The sequence below is a fragment of the Crocuta crocuta genome, unplaced genomic scaffold (assembly GCF_008692635.1).
Source record: "Crocuta crocuta isolate KB4526 unplaced genomic scaffold, BGI_CrCroc_1.0 scaffold687, whole genome shotgun sequence".
Lineage (NCBI taxonomy): Eukaryota > Metazoa > Chordata > Mammalia > Carnivora > Hyaenidae > Crocuta > Crocuta crocuta.
In genome coordinates, this window is record NW_027530182.1 from 1622262 (window position 1) to 1647645 (window position 25384).

Sequence of the window (25384 nt, forward strand, 5' to 3'; positions counted from 1 at the left end):
AAGTGCATATAAACATTTCTGCATTCAGTACCAGATGTTATGGTTTTGACATTTGGACAAAGCTAAACTGCCTGAATTCCAGCTCAAACCATCACAAGTGAATCCCAAAATTTATCTGTACACTCATATAATACGAAGTCTTCTCTCTCTTTTGTCAATAGAATCCAAAGCAGTCTAATAGCCCCCATTTTATAAAACTACCAGTGATATCAAGACACAGTAGGTACTCAAGAATGGTAACTCTAATAATATATTTTTTCCTGAAGGAGAGCTAAAGTAATGAGGTTAAGCTTCTCTATGGTTTCCTTCGACCCCTGATTAATTCTGTGTTACCCACTAAGTAACCTACTGTCACTTTATCATTCTTTAGTTATTAATAAACCCAGTGCCAGTTGTATAATTTACCATATGATGGACGTTTTATATGTGGCTTAAATTTTTAGTCCTAAAGCAAGGTAATTTATAATAATAATATAATTAATCTAACAGTATCTTTTTTTCTTTTATAGTTTATTGTCAAGTTGGTTTCCATATAACACCCAGTACTCATCCCAACAAATGCCCTCCTCCATGCCCATCACCTCTTTTCCCCTCTCCCGCACCCCCATCAACCCTCTGTTCTCAGCATTCAAGAGTCTCTCATGGTTTGTCTCCCTCCCTCTCCTTAACTATTTTTGCCCCTTCCACTCCCCCATGGTCCTCTGTTAAGTTTCCTCTGTCCCACATATGAATGAAAACATATGTTTCTGTCCTTCTCTGCCTGACTTATTTCACTCAGCATAACACCCTCAAATTCCATCCATGTTGCTACACATGGCCAGATTTTATTGTTTCTCATTGCCATGTAGTATTCCATGGTATAGATAAACCACATCTTCTTGATCCATTCATCCGTTGATGGACACTTAAGCTCTTTCCATGATTTGGCTATTGTTGACAGTGCTTCCCTGAATATTGGGGTACATGTGCCCTTATGCATCAGCACCCCTGTATCCCTTNTCCAGGCGCCCCAAATGTTTATTTTTTAAGGAAAGAGAGACAGAACATTATCAGGGAAGAGGAGAGAGAGAGGGAGACACAGAATCCAAAGCAGGCTCCAGGCTCTGAGCTGTCAGCACAGAGCCTGACGTGGGGTTTGAACCCACAAACCATGAGATCTAGACCTGAGCCGAAGTTGGACGCTTAACCGACTGAGTCCCCAGGCACCCCAAGATCACTGTTCTTTTTTATGACTTCATGTCCATATGCAAGAGGTTCCAAGAGAAACTTTTTTTTCTTAGTCTCTGATTATTTTGGTGATCACTCTTCCGTATTCTTGTGGGAAGCCAGTGTCACGGCTTCTCCCTTTGGTCTTTCTTTACAGTAACCTTTAATATAATAAGAGCAGTAATCACCCTTAGTCTGCACTTAGCCTCAGGATTGGCTTTGATTCAGTTCTGGTTGGAAATAACATATTTGAAAAGAATTGGTCTTGTTCTTGGCACATTTAAGTTGTATATGCCATGGTTGAGTGGAGGCCAGGAAAAAGTTTAGAATCTAAACACGATATAAAGAAAACATCATTTAAAAAAAAAATCTGCTGCAGAAGTATTCTGCAACTCTGCTGAATATGGTTTCCCATGAGGCTCCTTCTCATACCTGAAAAGCTACTATATTTACATCCTTCAAAATGGTGCCAGTAAAAATTTTGAGTGATGGCATAAGTCAAGTTCAGAGGCGTTTCAAATGGCAAAAAGGAGAAAATGAACTTTGATATTCTCTTTTTCTTATATACGATAACAGCCACAACAACATTCCTGAAGTATACGCAATATGGCGTCGAGGCAATTCATTCTATTTTCTCTTTAGTTGTGCTTGACTAAGAAGATTGTATATTTGCAACACAATTTCTTTCTTCTAATAACCTGACGCATTTACTATCCTTATCATTGTCACCATCATCACAATGAAGCACTACAGTGTCTGTATGTACGTTGCATTAAGTATCTAGTTACACATGTTTTTAATCATGCCCTGTACTAAATAAATAGGAGCACATAATCTTAAGTGGATGGCAGGGGCCCAGGCCAGTCTCCAAAGGAAACAGAGTAATTCTAGTACATGCAAACAAACCCCTAGGACATCTAAGGTCAAAAGGAGGCTGTCCAGGAATGGGAAAGCATCTTGTATGAGAGAGAGGGGAAAGACTTGGTTCACGAAAATCCTAGTTTCTACGTAAAGTAAAGCTCATTTTTCAACCAGGCAATTTCCTGGATATGAGAAGATAAAAGCCTTCCCTAGTCCTAGCAGGTAAAATGGAAATGAAATAGAACTTCTCGGAGTCCGGTTCCTTCCATGTATATGTCCAGTATGCATGGCTCTCGTTTGGAATGAGACTTTATAAGTCCGAAGAACTAATTCTGGGTGGGTAGGATTTGGGATATTGGTCTTTTGGGGTCTTGGTATTTTTCTTCTGATGTCTTTCACTGATAACATCAGATCCCCAAGTCAGGATGCTGAGAGATGCAAAATACATTTCCATTTTACTTACATAAGTTCAATTAAACACACTAGAAGTTGTTTTTCCAAGGTCTCTCATTCTTCAAGATAATCTATTGAATGAATAATAGATCTGCTTTAATTTGTAAACTTAATTTTTTTTCATTAAAATGAACTCACAGCCTTCTTTCAAATTACATTTTTCTAGAATCCAGAGGTTTTGGGGCAGCAGTGTAGAAATGTAACATATTAAGACAGAATAGGGCTTCATTAATTTGTTGTAAATGTTTATTGAGCCCACTCTATAGAATGAATGAAATCCTTAAGAAAATACCAGCTGAAGTTCCTTTATTTGAAATAAATGTTTATTTCCATTACATAAGTGAAAATTGGTTGTTCAGGGTTAGTGTAGTGTAATAATTATTGAGTTTGAGATCTTTGGAAATCCTGGTTTCATAGCAAAATTCAAGAGGGTCATTTCTTTTGTACCTTTTCTGTCAATGGAGGAGAGAGCATGGATTAAATTGACACTTAAATGAATGTTGTGATAGACTAGCTGTGCAAGTTTTTGAAGCTTGGAAAGCCTAGGTTTATTCTGCTGGTTTTACTAAGAAACTTTGTATGATAGACAGCTAAAACCAAACAAACCAAAACCTCCACCAAACCAATATAAAGCAACCTGAGAAACTTGCAACATAGGGAATGAGCATGGGGTTTGGAATTGAACAGACATGAATTTGAATCTTGGTCCCATTCTTTATGCACTAGGTGACCTTGGATAAGGTCCTTAGAACATCACTGAGCCTTGGTTTCCTAATCTGTAAAGCAGAGATAATACGAGTCCTTAGAGGGCTATTGCCAGAATTAGAAGTGTATGCAAAGCTCCTACTTTGATGTTTGGCACATAGTAACCGCTGTTGCCAAGACTGGGGTCTGGGTAAGCTTTGCAGTGTAGGAACTATGAAGGAAGCAAGAATACCTTTGCGCAAAGATTTGATCAAACCTAGGCTTTATTGACTCCCATACATCCAACTCATTTGGTGATTCTTGGTGAAAGAGTGAGGGGTTCACCATCGTCCTTGGCCTACTGTGGGGCATATGTAGGGTTGACTTCGAGTGAGAACAGAGCTGGGCACAAATGCCCCTCAGATTGCATTGACTTCTTTGAGGCCAGAGGCTGTAGTCTGGCCCCAGAATAGCTGTCCTTGCTATGACAGTCAGCCACTAAGTACAGACAGGTGTCTGACAGCCTCTCAGGTTGAATGTGATAAGCAAAATTCTAGGTTTTCTTATTCACATGTGTGCATGAAGGAGCCTCTGGGAGTTATAGGCAGAAGACTGTTGAAGATCTAGTCCAGGCCTTTGCCAGTATCATTTAAAAGTTTTGGAAAAAGTTTTATTCTTCTCTTGTTTATTTGTTTCTAACATATGTGTAGATATGCAATTAAATTTGTATTTATAACCTTTTTAGTGAAACACTAGCATCCTGTACACACATATATGTACTTTGCTTATTTTTACCTTTGTAGTTTGAAATAATTATAGATTCATCGGAAATTGCAAAAATAGTACCCTTCACCCAGTTTCCCCCACATTACCTCCTACTTGACTCCAGTACAATATCAAAGCCAGAAAAAAGACATCGGTACAGTGTGTATGTATAGTTCGGGGACATTTTATCACATGCGTGGCCCCCACCACACTCAAGATGCAGGAGTATCACATCACCACAAAGATCTCCATCAAGCTAACCACTTCAGAGACATTGCGGGCCCTCTCCTGAAATCCTCCCTAAGCCCTGGTAATGTTTTCTGTCTCTATAATTTTGTCGGTGATAAAGAAATGAAATCCTGCCGAATGTGATCTTTTGCGATTGGCTTTTTCCCCCCACTCAGCATAATGCCCTTGAATCCATCCAAGTTGTATCTGTCCGTAGTTGGTTCCTTTCTGTTGCAGTTTCGTATGGATGCTCCACACTGTGTAACTTTCACTCATTGCAGAACAGCATGGTTGTTTCCGACTTTGGGCTCTTACACTTAAAGCTGTATGTGAACATTCATGTACAGATTCTTGTGTGAACAAAAAAAATTTTTTTTTATTTCTCTAGAAAAAAAAAAGCCCAAGACTGTGATTTCTAGGCCAAATGTAAGCACACGCTTAATTTTGAAAGAAATCACCAAACGGTTTTCCAGAGTGGCTGTCCCACTTTTCATTCTTGCCAGGATGTAGGATAGTTCCAGTTTCTCTGCTTCCTCGTCACCTTTTGAGGTCACAGTTTCTTCTTTTAGCCAGACTGGTAGATGAGGAGTAATATCTCACTGTGCTTCTTTTCATTCTCTAATGGCTTGTGATTTTGAAAATCTTTTAATGTGCAGATGTGAGATCTGTTATGGTCTCTTTGGTAAAATGTATCTTAGTGTCTCTTGCTCATTTTCTAATTGGAATGTTTGTCTTTTTACTGTTGAGTTCTGAGAGTTTTTAAAAAACATATGCTAGAAACTAGTTCTTTATCAGATATGTGGTTTGCAAATATTTTCTCCTAGTGTAGCTCTCTTTTAACCTTAGTAACAGGATCTTTTGGTGAAGCTCAGGTGAGGTTCAGTTTATTGGTTTTTTTTCTTTTTTCTTTTATGGATTATGCTTTTGGTATCATGTCTAAGAACTCTTCATCAAGCCCAAGATGCAAAAGATTTTCTCCTATTTTTTTTCTAAGAGTTTTATAGTTTTATGTTTTACATTTAAGTCTGCGGTCAATTTTGAGTTAATTTTTGTAGAGAGTGTGATAATCAGAATTCTCAGATGGTCCGCAAGACCCTTCCCTTCCCTCTGGTTGTGCATGCACCGTGTGATTAATCTCCGTCTTCTGAGGGTGGGCAAGACCAGTAAATATGAGATCACTGGGGATGGGCCTGACCTAATCAGGTGAGCCTTTTATAAGAAGGTGAAGTGAGGGAGATGCTCTGTTGCTGGCCTGAAGAAAAGCAAATAGCCATGTTGAGAAAGGAGGGGTCCATCCAGCGGCAACATGAGGGCGGGCTCTAGGAACTGAGAGTGACCCTGGCTGGCAAGAAAACGGAGACCTGCATTCTACAACTTTAAGGAAAGAAATTCTACCTACCTTGAATGAGCTTGGGTTGGAAGTCTGCAGTCCTTCTCTTTGATGGCAAGTGCCTGTTAGAAGCATACTATTTAGAAAATTATTTTTAAAAAATTCTGCCTGACCCTTTTTCACTGTTGTTGGGAATGTAAACCTGATGCAGCCACTCTGAAAAACAGGGTGGGGATTCCTCTAAAAATTAAAAATAGAACTGCCCAATGACCCAGCAAGTGCACTACTAGATATTTATCTAAAGGATACAAAATGCTGGTTCAAAGGGGCACATGCACCCCAATGTTTATAGCAGCACTATCAACAATAGCCAAAGTATGGAAAGAACCCTAATGTCCATAAACTGATGAATGGATAAAGAAGATATGGCTTATATATACAATGGAATATGACTCAGCCACAAAGAAAATGAAATCTTGCCATTTGTAACAATGTAAGTGGAACTAGAGTATATTATGCTAAATGAAATATGTTAATCAGAGAAAGACAAATATATGATTTCACTCATATGTGGAATTTAAGAAATGAAACAGATGAACATAGGGGAAGGGAAAGAAAAATAAGATAAAAGGGTTGCTGGAGGGGAGGTGGGAGGGATGGGCTAAATAGGTGATTAAGGAGTGCACTTGGGGTGCACTGGGGCATGTATGGAAGTGCTGAATCACTATATTGTACACTTGAAACTGATATTATACTGTATGTTAACTAACTGGAATTTAAAGAAAAACTTACAAGAATGACATCATAAATAGGAACTGTTTTATTATCAGTGGGAAGTTTTATTGTTTGGAAATAACTATTTATTGGCCTCTGAAATTCTTTATGCTTGAGGGGTGCCTGGGTGGTTCAGTCAGTTAAGTGTCTGACTCTTGAGTTTGACTCAGGTCATGATCTCTCAGTTGTGAGACTGAGCCCTGTGTGGGGCTCTGTATGGAGTGTGGAGTCTGCTTGGGATTCTCTCTCCCTCTGCCCTTTCTCTGCTTGTGCTCACACACAGGCACACACATGCTCTCTCTCAAAAAAAAATTAAATTCTTTATGTTTGAAAAGACATTAATATATTCAATATGCATGGAATATATTATATTTAAAATGTTTACATTATGTCTAATAATACCCCTCAGAAATATTGAATCTTTGTTTTATATGCTAAAATATATATTTTTCCTAATTTGATATCATTATCATTGCTACAGCTGACATTTACCTGAGTGTTTACTATGTTTCAGATAGGTAAGGTCTTTTCAGGCATTAATACTCATTTAATCCTCACAAAATCTTTAGAGATAAAAATCTTTATGAGATTGGAATTAATGGGTGCACCTGGGTGGCTCAGTAGTTTGAGTGTCTGACTCTTGATTTTGGTTCAGGTCATGGTCAGAGGGTTGTGGGATCAAGCCCCGTTTGGGCTTGTCACTGAGCTTGGAGCCTGCTTAAGATTCTCTCTCTCTCTCTCTCTCCCCCCACCCCATACTTCTCTCCTGGTGCTCTCCCCCCTGCTCAATTCTCTCTCTCTCTTTCTCTCCGTAAAAAAGATAAGAAGTATTATCCCTATTTTATGGGGATTTTTTATATTTCACATATTTAGTATTTTACATGGTATATTCACTTTATATAGTTTATAGAAATAAAATACATCTATAGTTATATTTAAAGTGAAATATCGGAGGTTTTTGCCTCCCAGTTACTTACTCAAACATGTAAGTAAAAGATTTACTGTTTTAGCATCTAGGTCTTATGCCATTTTCCACTAATTTCTCCTCCTGACATCAGATTCCCAAGGATCCCATTTCCCTCGAAATTCAATTTTGAAGTCAGTCTAAATTACATAATACATACATAACGAGTTATATAAATAACACTCTCGCGCTCGAGTCACAGTCACCTATTTGTAGCGCAGAATTTTTTGCGAACTAAAGCACTTCTAACTTCTCTCTAAAATGGAGAAATTTTAGGGAGGTGGAATTTTGTTTGGCTTCTCTCATCTTGTTGTGTTGATTATGAACACTCGAGATTATCTCTGAAACAAACGGCTGTTCTTGGCCAGAAACTGTCTTTTGTTCTGTTTCTCCTGTAACTAGATCAGCCCCACTGAGATACACGGTCCGAATCTGCAGGGCGGAAGATGACACGGAAGACATTGTCCAGTGCCGGGCGTGCTCTATGCAGTACGGTGCTGCGCTGGCGTCCTCTGCTAATGTAGAACAGCGTGATGTTTTAATATGGGAGAGAGGTGTGTTGTGAAGGCTTGGACTTTGGGAGATGGATGCAGGACTCATCAGCTGCTCCCTCCCGTCTCCCCCAACCCCCTCCGTTGATCCAGACTGTCATTTCCACTTATTCTACCAACTTGACACCTTTCTTTCTATGAAAGAGATGGATTTCCACTGGAATTCTTTATTACATAGTTTGAATCACCTTTTAATATTGGAAGTTAACATTCTTTATTCCTCAGAAGATCTGTTGCTTCTTTCAGTAACTACAGTTTCACTGACCACCCCCACCCCACCGCACCTTTCAGTTCTGAAGGAGGTTTTCGTTTTAGAAGAGTGTAGATATTATACCTATTTATACCGTTAAACATGCTTGCTGTATTTACCACTGTTGCTTGTTACTCTGAAAAGACATCATATATATGTGTTGGGGAAAAAAAAACTGCTTTCATCTCTCAAACGAAATGCTGCTTTAAAAGATATTAGGGGCACCTGGGTGGCTGAGTCTGTTGAGCATCCAACTCTTGATTTCGGCTCAGGTCATGTTTGTGAGTTCAAGCCCTGTGATGGGCTCCATGATGACAGCACAGAACCTGCTTGGAATTCTCTCTCCCCTTCTTTCTGCTGCTCCCCTGCTCACACATGTACTCTTTCCCTCTCTCTCTCTCAAAATAAATAAACATTAAAAAAGAAATTCTCCTTCTCTCCCTTTGCCCCTCTCCCTGGCTTGTACTCTTTCTCTCAAATTAAAAAAAATAAATAAAAGATTTTAAAAGCGTAATGTTCTAAATCCTATGCAAAAATGGTTTATTATTATATTCTTTTTAGTGTTCGAAAGAAGTAATGTGTGGTTTCTCTTAATACTGCACTGAATATTACAATTTAGTTATTAAAAGTAGATCAAGGAAGGAGCCAAAATAATTATGACTTTTGTTCCACCCACCATATACAAATTTAGACGTAACTTCTCAAAAATATTTTATTTTTTTAAAAAGAGGTTTGAAGGCATATAATTTATATTATTTAAGGGTATCGCATACAGAATTCATGAAATATGTTTCTCTAAATTTAGGAAATAAGATAACTTTTTAAACGTTGAGCTTTTTTATTCTTAAATGTTAGAGGCCAGTTCTGTTGTGACTCGCAGTGAAATCATAATCCAGGAGCCTATTACTGATAGAAAAGTACTTTTTTTAATTCATTAAGCACTTACACATCTTGTTATGCCTTTTATACATTTTAGGTCCTTGTATAATAAGAACATATGTATACAAACCACCTATCATAGATTGTCTCATTAAGATCTTAGTGGAGAATTCAAAAACAAAACAGGGGCACCTGGGTAGCTCAGTTGGTCGAGTGTCTGACTTTGGCCCAAGTCATGATCTCGTGGTTAATGAGTTCGAGCCCTGTGTCGGGCTCTGTACTGACAGCTCAGAGCCTGGAGCCTGTTTCGGATTCTGTGTCTCCCTCTCTCTCTGCCCGTCCCTCCTCACGCTCTGTCTTTCCCTCTCTCAAAAATAAATAAACATCAAAAATAAAAATACAAATAGGTCAGTAGTAATTTTACAATGAAATTCAGTAGTTTACCATTTTTAGAGGGCTCTCTTACATGGATGTAATGTAGCTGAAGGATCGAGAGAATGACTTTATCTTAGATTTTTGACTTATCTGAGCCTTACAATGGGTTGGAAATAGGCAAGAAAGTGACCCTTCTTCCTATTTCGTGGAGGGATAAAATGGAAGCTCAGAGAGATGCTGTGGCATTACCCAACAGTGTGAAGCTGAGTAAGCGGTGGAGTGAGGACCAAAGAGAGGACTTGTGATTCTGGTTCCACCATCTCAATGGTAGAGATAAGTGAATTTATAAGAGTAGAGAGAGCCTTGGCATAGAAAGATGCGGATATGATTTTATGGTTTCTGATTTTTACCTACTTTTGAAGCCCAGGGAAATATTTTGTGTTAGTATTAGCCATAGGCCCACCTTGAAATAACTAAAAGTAAGGTAGAGATGTTCCCAAGAATGACATCATACCATGCTTATTCAGGGTTGGGTAATAGAACTCTCTTTTGTGTATCCTATCCTTTGTGCCTATGGCCATGCTTTCACTTCTTTTTTCGTTTTGAACAAAGTATGGTTAATAATTTATACATTAGAGTGCTAAGATTATATTTCCCCAAATATCTTTATCCTTTCCTATAAGGCATTTTATGCCAACATATGGCTTCAACTTGTGTTTTTTTAATATTTTCCAGTTTTACCTTCATTCATTCATTCAAACAAGGGTTCACTCTGGGCCACTAACATCCATGGTGATACAGAGATTAGACATAGTATCTGGCTTTAGGATCTCCTCAGTTTAGTAAATTAATATAATTCTGCTAAAGCAATAAACTTTACAGTAGAAGCAAGCATGAGGGGCCCACACAGGGCCAGAGTAAAAATTAACAGTGCCTTTGAATTGTAAACAGGCTTGTTGAAAAAGATGGTGCCTGAGTTTAATGTTTTAGGGCAGATAGCAATTTATTAGGCAAAAAGGTGTGAATTTTCTTACTATTACCTGCAAATGGTTAACATACTTCTGTTTCTCAGACATTGTGTACATTGTTTCTTACTCTTTGTTCACCAAATTATTATTTCATGTGCATTTGGAATTGCTCAAATATTTCATTTCTCAAAGCTTTTCCAAATCAGGACCCTTCGGATTGAATATAATTTGGAAATTCTCAGACTGCCTACCATTTTACTAATATGTTGCTGTGGTTAGAACATTTTTTTTTCTTGTAAATAACAAAACACTATATCTGAATATGTCTTTGAAATATTTTATTTTTGCTATATTTGAAATATTTTGAAAGGCTTTTTAAAAAAAGATCTGATAGTATTCTTGGACTCAAAATTCACTACTAGCTGCTTTAGAAGAAAAAGTCTATGAAATATGAATAAAATGTAATACAGAGGTCTAATCTAACAATCCCCCAGATATAATTTATTTAGGGGGGAGAAAAACTTATACACACTTGTTTGTGTTATTTATTTTATTATACATAGTACAAAATAAGAGCAATTCTCTAGTATATGAATGAACATAATTATGCTTTTTGTACACTATAAGAATCACATTATTTACTCCTATACAAATTACAGGATTATTTTAGCTCCTTTTGTTTCAAAACACTTGGGTGTTTTTTTTTTTTAGGTAGATTGAAAACTTTACTAACTCAGCTCATTTTAAAATATCTTGCTTATATATATCCATCTATTGTGTGTCTTACGATTGAAATTTAGGTCAAATTACAACTTGAATTTAACTTTACAAAGCAAATAAGTGTGTCATCTTTAAAAATTGCCTTCTATATTTTAAGCACAATAGATCAAAGTACATCTTATTTAAATGTATACTCTGGAAAAGAAATCTCAATTACTTTTCTCCCAAACTTTCTTAAAATAGTCACTGTTCTCAATATAAAATGTGAGGTTTAGCTTTCTCATTTTAAAGAAAGATGAAAAGTTGTTTACTTTAAAATTTTAATGATTTTGCTTTCAAATTATGGAAATTCTTCTTTGGGGACAGCTTTATTTGAATTGTATGTGACATTTTATTTATTTCTTAAGGCTATGATTCAAAGTTTCATGGATGTCTACCAGCTAGCAAGCACTAGAATTGCTACATTAGAGAAGGAGATGACATCTCATCGAAGTCACATTGCAACGTTGAAATCAGAACTTCACACAGCTTGTTTACGTGAAAATGAAAGTTTACAATCAGTAAGTCCCACGATATTTTTCTTTTCCTTTGTGTCCTGGGTCACATTACATTAATGCTTTTAGGGCTTATATCACTCGCCAATATATATAATTTAGGGTAAATGATCAATCAAGAAATGTAAAATTATTAGTGTGGAGAAGATTGTGAGAAAGAAAGGCAATTAATTTTTCCATTGTATCACGTATAAAGATATGCATACTGTTATCAATGCTAAAACACGACATCAAGATTCCTTTGTGTTTGCTAGTGTAGCTGACGGTTGGATTTGGCAGTATGCATAGTTAAAGCTTGCAACTGTCTGAAGATTCAGCGTGTCCCATTAAGACAGAATATTATTAATTATGCGTATAACCAAAATGGTAATTAGAGCATGTGATTATTCTCTGTAGAAAACTAGACTTATCCATAATACATGCCTAGCTAAAGACGCATGTTGTGATTCATCTAGATGATTAAAATTCCGTTTCAGCAGCCATTTTATGTCTTAAAATTTTAGCCCATGATGAAATTTGGGCTCAGTGAAGACTAAACAAAATTTTCAACATGTGAAATGTGTGTTTGGGGAGTATCGAAAAGTGAATAAGGGAATAAAATAAGCATTTAAACTTTTTTCTCCAAAGTCAGATATATCAACAGTGAGATTCAGAAGGTTGCCGATCTTTGGAATGTCTTTTTTCCTTTTTTTTTTTGGTTTGATTATAGTGGATCAGGGTGACTTGTAAGGAAAAACGGTATCATTTTGCCCTTCAGCGACTGACCCTCTTCCAATGATATATTCAACAGAAAAAGAGTTCGCATTAAAGCAAATAGCTGCGTGACTATGGGTTAGTTCTTCAGCTCCATCAGATCTCAGCTCAAGTGTTTGCATCCCAATGAAACCTTTATGACTGTAGCACTGAAAATTGCAGCTACCAGCCTTCCCCTCACCCCCAAACTCTGTCTCATTCTCACCCCATATTGCCTACTTACCTTCCATCTTGCTTTATTTCACTGTAGCACTTATTATTGATTGACATAAACTGCATTTTATTTATTTGGTTGATGTCTGTTCCTTACCCTCATAGAATGTAAGTCACATAGAGGCAAGCAATTTGGGTATTTCTTCACTGCTATTTCCTCTTTGCTCTAGAGGCAAAAACCATTTGGCCCATAGTAGGTGTTTAACTGATGCTTATTGAGTGAAAATACTAGTACGTCATCCAATAAATGACCAAACCAATTATTTGGGCCCTGAGATGTTGAGTTTAATTTTTATTTATTAATTTTTTAAGTTTAATTTATTTATTTAGAGAGAGAGAGAAAGAAAACAAAATCAGGGGAGGGGCAGAGAGAATGAGAGGGAGGAGAGAGAATCCCAAATAGCCTATGTGCTGACAGTGCAGAGTCCACTGTGGGACTTGAATCCACGAATTGTGAGATCATGACTTGAGCCGAAACCAAGAGTCAGATGCTTCACCAACTGAGCCACCCAGGTGCCCCAAGTTCAGTTTTTTAAAATGACTTTGTTAATTTCTTAAAGAGAGAGTAGTAAATTTAATCTCCACCAAGAGAAATAAAAGAGTAAACTTATTTAAAAAATGGAGTATTTTAAATTTATTTTAGCCTTTCTCTGAAGCCTGTTCACATTTCTTCCTGTGACCTCTCTGGTTCCATTGGTTAATATTTCAGTATATGAAGCTGTGTCAACTTTGTTGGGTCATACAATTCTTTATTGTTTGTTACTGTTATTCATTTAAAAATAATTACTTTTATTTTAAGAAAGGCCAAAGTTGATAAGGTAGGATTGTTTCCCCATGGGTCAAAAAAAATTTTTTTTATCAATTATTGTTCTACTAATGACTTAATGAAAGTGTGCCTCTCTACCATCATACAACTCAACTGCTCTGCCTTTCCCGCTTCTGAACACATCTGTGAGGATATGCTCACCATTTTGTTTGTAAGAAGTGGCTCACCCTAGCAATGATTCTCAAAAGGGGGCATGTGTAATGTGAAAAATCTCCCAGGTACTGAGGACGTGTCTTTCTAGGAGAATGCTGCCCAATGCCCAATCTCTATAGGCTCTTTACTCCCTGGTCTCTTTCCTTAGTTGAGAATTACTATTTTTGAAACAGTAATAAATTGGTTATAATAATAATTTTATTTTTTAACATATTTGTACATGCTTTTTCACATTTGAACTCCTTAAGAACTCTCTGAGGAGAAGCACCTCAGTCGGTGTATTTCATAGATGAGAGGTGATATAGTTTGGAATGATATCCATTAGGAATACAATCAAGTGTAAACAACAGAAAACCTGACCAACATGACTTAGAAAATCCAGGTTCTTTGTGTTCTTTTTTCCCCACACATAGCAAGAAGTCTAGAAGTAGGTGTCTGTTGTCCTGTGGCTCTTGCTGGTTCAGCTTCTCTATAATTTCTCTGCCATTCCCTCATTGTCCTAAGACAGCAAGCCAGCTCTAGGATTTACGATCACATTCAAGTCAGAAGAATGGGATGGCCCAGCAATATCTGTTTTACAATAAAGCCGTGGAAGGCTTTTCCTTTAAAAGCAATGTAAATATTTATATTTCATATGAGTTTATTTAAATATTTGTAAATTTTAATAGAAATGTAATAGATAATAGATATTAAATGTATAAAAACATATCCAAGTACTTATATATATATTTTATGTTTTTTATTTACTTTTGAGAGTCAGAGAGAGACAGTGTGAGCAGAGAAGGGTCAGAGAGAGAGAGATACAGAATCCGAAGATAGGCTCCAGGCTCTGAGCTAGCTGTCAGCACAGAGCCCGATGTGGGGCTCGAACCCACGAACTGTGAGATCATGACCTGAGCTGAAGTCGTATGCTTAACTGACTGAGCCACCCAGGCGCCCCCTTTATATTTTTTAAAAAGGGAAAGCTTTCCAAGGAAGTTCCAAACATATTTCCACTTATATCCCATTGTCTGGAAATGGGTCACGTGAACACTCTTAGCTAAAATGAGTCAAGGGACAAGGGAATTAGGAATCAATAGTGTGTTCCATAGAAGTCAATAAATGTGGATTTAATTTCAATTTTGTCAATTGCAGATTGCGTGGCTAACTAGAGTTTCCATCTGTAAAATGGGGCGCATGATCTTACTCCCTAACAGAGATGCTGGGAGCTCTAGTGAGAAGTATTGAAGTACTTTAGACTTGGCTTTGCTCTTAGTGAGTAGTTAGTCTAAAAAAGAAATGTTAGCTAGTATTTTTACCACCATCCTTTTGATAGAAAGTAATTGGATTAAAAGATTATTTACTAACCTCCCATCTTCAGCTGCCAACCCTGTCATTTTGTCATTTTGATCTGCTTCCTACTGTAGCCTGGAGCTTGTAATTCCTCCTCTGTGATCACTGTCAGTATGGTCCAGTGACTGAGCTCTCTGCCCTTTCTACAGGCTGTTTTTCCCTCCTTCTCATTGACACGTTCTTAAAAAATGGCTTCCTTGCTTCTTCTATATGCTCATCTCCCATTTATTCCTCAACTTTGCTGCTCTCTGGATTCTGAGTCTATCATTCCACTGAAACTATTTTCTCAAAGGTCACAAATAATTTTCTGCTTGCTCTGTATCCATGCCTTTTAATGCCATGTTCCTTCTCATGCCTTTTAATCTTTCTGTAACATATGAAACTTTTAACCACTTTCTTCTTTAAGCATTCATCTCCTTTTTTCCCTTTTTTATCGACTTTCTTCCTTGGCTCTCTGGTCTCTACTTACTGGAGCTCTGCTTTCTTTGTATTATTGTTTTTCATTCTTTATCCGTTAGTTCAATATTTATTCAGCGTCTACTCTATAGCAGGCACAATTCTGGTCCTAGTGATACTGTGTTAACTCAAACAGACAATTCTTGCTCTCATGAACTTAAAATACCATAGCCGAAGAAATTATTTTCATATAATTATACTGATGTATAATTACTAACCAGGATAAGTGCCCTGAGAAGAAAGAACTGAAAAGCACATATAAGAGTTTTTAAAACAAATGAGCCTACCCTACACTAATGTATCAGCAAAGCCTTTTTGGGGTCAATGATGCTTGAGTTAATATATGAACACTTGGTAGGAGTTATGCAGGAAGAGAGTAGTGTTCCAGATTAGTAGGAGGGATGGGAGAACATCTACGAGACTCTATGATGGAAAGAAGAAATTGAGAAATACTAGTGTGGCTGGAGTAAAGAGAGCAAGACTTGAGTGAGAGAAGAATGGTCTAGAGAGAAGGACAGAAGTCAGACTTTGTGTTTCTTGTCTTAAGAGTAAGGGAGAGGTCACTGGAAAACTTTAAAGCAGGAGTAACATGCTCAGATTTGGTTTTTTGAAAAGATCACTTTGACTATGGCATGAAGAAACAATTATCTCACATAATGTGAGAGGTAATTCCTAGATTCTTTCCTTTTGGAAATGGATCCATGATCTTATTTACTGAGAGAAACAATGAATAGGAGGGAATATTGTGAGTTGAGTTTTGAGTATATTGAGTTTGAGGTATGTTTGAGACATCCAACTGGAAATATCAGAAAGGTTGGTTGATAGGGAATTCAAGCAAAATGCCAACCTAGAGATACACATTTTAAGTCATTGTCACATAGATAGGACTTGAAGCTGTTAGCAAGAATGAGACTATGTCGGGAAAGTTTATAGAGTAAGATGAAAAAAAGGCCTAAGAATGAAACTTGAAAAACTCCAATATACAATGCCTGAGAAGAAGATAAGGTTGGAAAGGAGGCTGTGAAAGAACAGGCAAAGAGATCAACGGAAAATAAAAAAGTGTGATGCCATGAGAATAGAATGTTTTAAGAAGGGTGACATATCAATAGTGTAATATGTTGCCAAAGACCAAGTTAAGTGAGGATTGAAAATGGCCTTTGGATTTAATGTGTGGAGGCCCTTGGGATCCTTAGCAAAGGCTCTTTCAGCAAGAGGTGCAGACTAAGTGGGAGTTGGCCAAAACAGAAAAAAAACCCCAGTGAATTTAAAAACTCTCAAGGATTTATATCTCAAAGATTTAAGTGGGAGACATAGGAATGGAATATTCAGAGAGGATTCAGGGAGTTCTGTCTTAATATGAGAGTGAATTAATTATGTTTTAGTATCTCCTTGAATATAGGCCTCCAGAAGTTTGATTTTGACCACATTTACCATACTGTTCATTTTTATAATTTTAGTTTTCAACTTTTCATACTTCAGATATTTTTTGACTAGTGTTTGCATGATATATTTTTTCCATTCTTTTCTTTTAACCTAATTGTGGGTTTAACCTAATTAACCTAATTAACCTAATTTATAGTGGGTTTCTCATAGAAAAATATAGTTTGGTTTGGTTTTGTCTAGCCATTTGACAATCTCTGTCTTTTAATTGCATGATTAGACCATATACATTTAATATAATTATGGGTATTTTTGGATTTTTGTTTACTATTTTGTTTTATGGAAACAGATGCGATAAGACATATCTCTACTCTTGTGTGTTCCTAACAAGGGAAACAAGCACAGAAGCAAATCACAAAAATAGGCATTTGTAAAGTCTTTGGAGCACCAATGAAAGAGGCGTTCATTCTGCATAACATTGTCATTAAAAGATGAGATGCTTGCAGGAGCCTTTGAAGAATATGTAGCAATTTGACATGTTGGTAAGGGGCAGACCAATAAAAATTTATGTTTTATTTTGGTTTGAGGAATAGATGTTATGGATAATACATATGTTTAATGAATTAAATTGTATAACAAGTAGTTTATTTTTTTGTATAATAGAAAATGTATTGCTGCTTTAGCTACATGCCCCCTCTCCATTAAAGGCAGCCACCCCACCCAAACAGCCTGTACCCACCAGAACCCAAGACTGCTTGCAATGGCCACTCCAAAGCCACCTTCATATATTCCCAATCCATCCTTGCACCATCCAATCCTTGACTTTTACTCTATAGTCTGATTTGATTCTGCCTCTTACCATTTTGCTATTGATGTTCTTGTTTGGTCTTCCTAATATTTGTTATTTAAGCCGTTCTCAAAACTCATTACTGGGTTCTTGGGTGAATTGGCTGTCTCGACCTCTGATACCCACCCACCCTATTTATTATCCATACAATACTCTAAGCATCAGTTTCTCCATTTGTAACACATAGATAAAATTGCCTACACCGTAGGGTTGGTCTGAGGATTAAAGACACTGGCATATTAACAGGTGCTTAATAAATTTCTTCTCACAATAAATTTTATTTAATAAGTTAAATGAAAACCATTTTCTGAAAGTTACATATTTTTCCCACAGCTAAGCTATACTCATAGCTTTAAAAAATATATGGAACCATGAGGAAATCTTTTGATGCATAGGCAAAAGGCCTCAAAACAACCCTTCTAAGTCAGTGCTTTTAGCACATACTAAGTACAGTGTTAATGGTAGTTGTCATTGTTATCACTCATTTAATGAACTGAGGACAGTCAGTATATGTTTATTAACCATCTTTTCCAGCCATTTCACTATCTAGGAATGAAAAATAAATATTCATTATGAAGGAAAAACTTAATCCTGGTGTTGTAATACATCGAAAGAAATTGATCGTATTGTAGACATGAATCGTCATCTTGAAAAGCTTCATCCCTCTTAAGGTGATATTGTCATTTTTCTGTTCAGCAAATAGATAATAATAATGCTGGAGTGCATCGAAATGTTCTCATTAATTGTGCACTTGCCAGTATGTTAACATTTTCAGTATGTTGGTCTCTGACCCATTAACTCAGGGCTGTTCTAGAGCTTTTATCTTGAGTAATAATAACCAGAAAGGGCTTTGAGTGAAGAGCCTTTGAGCTGCAGACAGCCCAGTGGAGAATGGCGCAGCAGTCAGAACCAATTACCTGTGGGTGTTTGGAAACTGGCACACCCACGGCCAGGGAGAAACACATGATCTTTCAATCTGTGAAACATAAAATGCCAAACCTGAATACTTCGCTGTGAGTTACAGAGCTGCAAGTTACTATATTGATTTGCCTCATTTCTCCTGTATGTTTAACCAGTATGTTTTCAATTCTATAGTCCTTTATTTATGAGAAAGTAACAAATTACAAATCAGGGGAGCATTCCGGTTAGTATTTTTGCAGGGAAGATGTCTTTGCATATTATTCAGAATATGTCAGATTTGATAGTTGTCAAGAGGATTGTGTTGTTTATAAAGGTGAAAGATTTAGATATTTTGGTTCAGGTAAGATAAAAATAAAAAATAAGAATCCTCTTTTTCTTAAGCTTTCAAATCATATTTTGTCACTTTTGTTTCTGTTACGTTTTCTTGAAAGAAGGAAGGATTCGTTGTCAGCATTAGTGTTGTGAGGATCAAGAAAGGGACAATTTAAGTAACTTACTCTAGTTAAGTTGCTTTCATAAATTTTCAAATACTTTATCACAGTTGACTTAAGATGTTTATTATTGAGATTTTTAACCATTCAAGAAAAAAATTTTTTTCTAAGTGAGCCATAAGCCATGGCTTAATTTGTTGGGAGAAGCTGTGCAGTACAGTAAAGTACAGATTCTAGAATCTTGCTGCTAGGTTTTTAATTAGACCCAACAGATTAGAATCCAAGGCCTCTGATTTCTTGTTTGGTGCTTTTCTATGAGAATGAAGTTTGGCCCAAGATAAATCTCTGCCTTCATGGCACTTCAGGTGTTGTCAAAAATACACTGTGATACAAATAATGAAAAAAGAATGATCTTGAAGTCGAATCACAGAGGCTTGGGATGACCCACTTGAGAAACTGAAACCTTAGCTGAAAAACATGAAAACTAAGTAGGAGGTTACCTCACACACGTCAGAATGGGTACAATCAAAAATATAAGAAACAACAAGTGTTGGTGAAGACGTGGAGAAAAAGGATCCCTCATGCACTGTTGGTGGGAATGCAACCTGGTGCAGCCACTGTGGAAAACAGTAGCTCAAAAAATTAGAAGTAGAACTATCCTATGATCTAGTAATTAATTGTACTGCTAAGGATTCACCCAAAGAATACAAAAACACTAATTCAAAAGGATATGTACACCCCAGTTTATTGCAACATTATTTATGATAGCCATGTTGTGGAAGCATTCCGAGTGTCCACGGATAGATGGGTGATAAAGAATATGGTGTGTATGGGCATGTATATATATATGTATATATATGCCATATATATATGTCCCCCCCACATATATATACACACACCATTTATACACACACACACACACACACACACAATGGAATACTACTCAGCCATTAAAAAAATGAGACCTTATCATTGGCGACAACATGGATGGATCTAGAGTATATAATGCTAAGCAAGATAAGTCAGTCAGAGAAAGATAAATACCATATGATTTCACTCATATGTGGAATTTAAGAAACAAACCAACCAAACAAAGACAAAAAGGAGACAACAAATAGAAACAGAATAGACTCTTAACTATAGAGAACAAACTGATAGTCACCAGGGGGAGGCAAGTGAAGGGATGGGTAAAGTAGGTGAAGGGGGTTAAGAGTACACTTATGATGGGCACTGAGTGATGTACAAAGTGTTGAATCACTATATTGTAAACCTGAAACTAATGTAACACTGTATGTTAGCCACACTGGAATTAAAATTCAAAACTTGATTAAAAAATCAGTAGTTGACAGGGGAAAGTACGGGGCACTCAAGGAATGGAACGCTGTCTGTGTATCCGGAGCAGAGTGAATGAGATGGAGAACTGGGAGGGATGAGATGGAGCAGGGGCCCAGTCAGTGTGGGTATAAGTGATCTCAGATGTCCAGGCTCTCTGACCATGGCGTCTCTGACCGCTGCATTGCAAACATCTACACCTTCTGCTTTATGTATTTACTCTTCCCAACTCCAAATTTCATTTTTTCTAGTTCTTCCCAAAAGTCTCTGACATTTGATGCCATGACAACATTCATTTTACCCTTTTGCTAAATATTGCTTAGTTAGATGCTCATTAAATTCTCCCATATTTTTATTATGAGCTCCACCTCCGGCCTTTGGAGACTAACAGAGCTAAGTAAGGGAGACAAAATATGAAAGGTGGGACAGCCCAGTCGACATGCAGACATTTTCCTTTGCTCCTTGACATACATTTCCAAACTTTTAAAGGTTTCTCATATTCCAGAAACCCGGGCTTTGGTTGGTATAGTAAATAGGGGCCTGCAGGTAATACTGCATACTCTCTCGGCCACACATGTTCTTTCTAGTCTTTTAGTGTTTGTATCATGCAGTTTAAGAGGAGCTACTTTCATGATGAGTGATACCTGGAGAGTGACTGTAGGGACATGATATTCTAAATTTTATATGCCTATTAATATATAAATATAGTATACCTAATTTTATAAATATANTTGTTTTATACATAAGTATAAAATATAATAAATATATTTATACAGTTCTATTCTTCAGTGATAAAATACTGCAAGGGTGGAATATGGAGTGGCAAGAATAACTATTTCAGGGGCTCCTGGGTGGCTCACTTGATTAAGCATCCGACTCTTGGTTTTGGCTCAGGTCATGATCTCATGGCTCGTGAGTTCAAGTCCCGCATCAGGCTCCACACTGTTAGTGCAGAGCCTGCTTGGGATTCTCTCTCTCCCTCTCTATGCTCATCCCCCCACCCCAAATAAGTAAGTAAACTTTAAAAAAAAATGAACATTTAAAATTCTGATCATTGTCATCAATCAGTAATAAAACTGTAGAAAATATAAATGGCAATTTGACAATCTAATGCTCTCATTTTTTTATACTAGCTGTTCAAAGAATAGCAGCAAGTGAATATGGGTCTCAATTGCCTGTTAGATTTTTTGAAATTTCCACTTCAATTTTCTGCAAAACCCCCCAGACTCACTGAGGTCACAAACTTAACATTTCTTCAACTTTACCACTCCCCATTTTCCTAAGTTCTCCATTTCCTACATTCCTTATTTCTGACATAACTCTCCACTTTGCAGCCCAAGGCAGAAGACGTACCCTTTGCCCCACTTTCCATCTGCCACCAATATTTTGTCATTTGCTAAATCTCACTGTTTCTTCCACCTCAGATCTCCTAGATCCATTCTCACCTTCTACTGTTATGATCACAGTGACTTTAACTTGAGTTATTCCAGTGGGTCTCCCCATATGTAGTTTTCCCCTTCCATCTTTTTGGCCACATTAGTGTGAGAGTTCCCTTCCTTCCTTCCTTCCTTCTTTTCTCTCTCTTTCTTTCTTTCTTTCTTTCTTTCTTTCTTTCTTTCTTTCTTTCTTTCTCTCTTTCTCTCTTTCTCTCTTTCTCTCTTTCTCTCTTTCTCTCTTTCTCTCTTTCTCTCTTTCTCTCTTTTTCTTCCTTTCTATTTATTTTGAGAGAGAGAGCGTGCATGAGTGAGTAGGGGAAGGGCAGAGAGAACTGGAGAGAGAGAAAAACCCAAGCAGCCTCTGCACTGTCTGCATGGAGCCCTAGGCAGATCTCGAACTCACATACCGTGAGATCATGACCTGAGTCAAAACCAAGAGTTGAATGCTTAATGGAATGAGCCAGGCAGGCGCCCCCAGATTTTCTTTCTAACACACAGATATGAGCAGGCCATATCTTGACTCAAAACATATTTTGGTTCTAAACTTTCATGATGAAGTAAAAATTCTTTATTGTTGACATTCAGGTATATTCTGACTCCATCTGGTTTTCAGTTCATCTCCCAGTTGGCAGAAGTAAGGGTTCCCTTTGTTATACTCATTTATCACTGTATTAATCTGTCTGAATACTCTGACTTATATAGTCAATTAATTGTGTGTGTGTTACCATATTGTGAGTCTGTGAGGTCATGTTGTACATTTTAAAAAATTCGTTATAATGATCTGACGTCAATTAATGCAGGTTGATTTGAATTGAAATTAATTGGAAGAACACTCCTTCAATGATACTTATTCAGTACATACTCATTATGGAACATACACTTTGCATAAACCATAATTCCCCCCCAATTTTTCCCACACAGAATTTTCTGAAATTCTCATCATACTATATTTCATATATTTCTCTAGCAAACACTTAATGAGAAGGAATAGAATAATTTATATATTATTATGTCTATGATCGTTTTAAGTAAATAAATTGTACATTTCTTCTCCCATTCAAAAACAGAAACAAAAACACCACATTATTTGTGACAAAGAAGAACATTCTTTGCAGCATAGCACTTAAATAATTTTAAACTTTGTCAGATTTTTGGGGACTGCTGCTTCTATATATTTACCCACATAGACATAAATTGACCAAATTCAGTGCCTTTTACTCACATGGTGAGTACTCAGTAAATGTTTATTGATAGCAATGATACACCATGCCTCCATCTAGCAAAAAGTATGAGTAGGAGAGGTTTATTTCAGAAGTAGAAAGCTTATTTTAAAAAATATATTTCCTTAAACCCTTACCTCATACCATGTTTGAAAATTAACTCAAAATGTATCAAAGAGCTAAATAGAAAAGCTAAAAATTTTTTTGTTGTTGTTGATTATATTATTTAATTCTTTTATTTATGTGTCCACTTGGTTAATCAAAGTGCATAAAAGAAATGATAAATGCTACCTTNGAAAAGCTAAAAATTTTTAAGAATTTTTTTAATATCTGTTTTTGAGAGAGAGACAGAGAGACAAAGAACGAGTGGGGGAGGGGTAGAGAGAGAGGGAGATACAGAATCCCAAGCAGGCTCCAGGCTCTGAGCTCTCAGCACAGAGCCCAACATGGGTCTTGAACTCACAAACTTGTAAGATCGTGACCTAGCTGAAGTCGGATGCTAAACCAACTGAGCCACCCAGGCACCCAAGCTAAAAATTTTTAATAAAAGACATAGGAATAAATTATGAGTGTGGAATTGGCAATAGATTTTTAGATATGATACCAAAAACATAAGTGACAAAAAAAAATAAATAGGACTTAATCAAAATTAAAAACTTTTGTGCATTAAAAAACACCCCCAAAAATGGGAGAAAATATTTATAATCATATATCTGGTTGGGATCTAATATGTACAGCACTCAACAACTCAGCAAAAAAAGGCAAATGACCTAATTTTTTAAATGGTTAAAGGACTTGAATAGACACTTCTCCAAAGAAGATATGCAAATTACCAACAAACGCAGGCAAAGATACTCAACATCATTAGTCAGTAGGGCAATGCAAATCAAGACCATGAGATACCATTTTCACTGACAAAGAAAATACTGTAAAAGACAAAAAAAGGAAAATAGCAAACGTTCATAGCAGCCCTGTTCACAATAGCCAAAAGATGGAGACAAAGCAAATGTCCATTGATTGAGGAATGGATAGACAAATATGGTATATCCAGACAGTAGACTATTATTCAGCCATAAAAAGTAGTGAAGTACTGATACATGTTACAACACGGACATACTTTGAAAACACTATCCTAAATGAAAGAAGCCAGACACAAAAGCCCACATATATGATTCCGTTTATGTGAAATGTCCAGAATAAGCATGTTCTATCTTCATAGAGACAGAGTACAGATTCGTGATTGGCAGGGGAACGGGGAGGAAGGAATAGAGAATGACTGTTTAGTGGGAATGGGGTTTCCTTCCTGGGTGATGGAAAACTTCTAGAGCTATGAAGTGGTGATGGTCACACAATACTCTGAATATATTTGATGCCACTAAATTGTACGTTTAAAATTATTACAACAGTAAATTTTGTGTTGTGTGTGATTTACCACATTAAAAAATGTTTCTTTTCATTCTTGTGTGGTATAGATAGGCAGCTAGACTGTTGCTTTCACAGAATGGCAATGTGTTGTGCTGGAAAGTAGCATGACGGGGAATCGGAGGAAACGTAGGTTCCAGAACACGCTTTGTTACCCACTCCCCACAAGCTGTGGAAAATAAATTATACAATCAAATTGACCTTGGGTTTTCTGGGCTTTAAAATGAAGGATTTCAACTAGATGAAATCTCAATATCCTCTCAGCTCTAAAATTCTTCAGTCGAAGTTACAAATACTGATTTTGAGTATTTGGATTCTAACTATGTTTCATTTTGTTCTTGCTTCAATTTACAACAATAAAATGAGCCTATGTTTCTAAATTTATAACATAATTATATCTTGAGTTTGGTTATATTCAGCACCAATAACCCATTTATAAATGTACACCAGTTATATAAATCTCACAATATAACTTGTAACGAGGTAGTCAAAAAGTCCCCAAAGTAATCTGAAAATGTATTAGCGTATTTGTAAGGAGTATTTCCTTTTTTCATGTGAAGTTTTTTTGATATTTAATATGTTAGGAATGTGAACTTTTAACTCGTCAAACTATTGTAACATATTTGAAAATTATAGTAATTTGATTAAAATGTTGCCTATAAGGCAAAAGGTTTAGTTAATAGAATCCATATGTAATTAAAATGCAGAACTAAATGTAATCAGACTCCAGTGACTAGTGCCTTCGTATTGATAGTTTTACAATGGCCTCTGGGGTTGAAAGTTTAAATGTTGCAGAATGCAACAACACTGTAGAAAACAGCCTCAGCTGGGGGCTTAGCTTTTTAAAGGCATCAACAGTTACTTGATAAGATGTGCTATCACAGCCTAGACTTTCATCATTTTAGGAATATCTATCTTTGGCGGCAGGTGGTGTAAGCGCAGGGCTGGTGTGCTGGTGGAGAATCGTGCTCTACAGCACTGTTCTATAAACAGCCCGAGATGCAGGGCCCTGCACCGAGCCAAGCCATGGCCTTCCTTCTTTTTCTTCTTCTTCTTCTTCTTCTTCTTTTTTTTTTTTTTTCCAAATAACAAAGCTGCTT

General features: G+C 36.8%; 1 protein-coding gene across 1 annotated transcript in view; it reads left to right on the plus strand.

Annotated features, from left to right (window-relative positions):
• CCDC171 (coiled-coil domain containing 171) overlaps positions 1 to 25384 on the plus strand; it is a 285435-nt gene that overhangs the window by 231578 nt on the left and 28473 nt on the right. The window contains exon 25 of the mRNA XM_077765058.1: positions 11416 to 11568. Coding sequence (XP_077621184.1) covers positions 11416 to 11568 — 153 coding nt within the window. The remainder of the gene's footprint in view (positions 1 to 11415; positions 11569 to 25384) is intronic.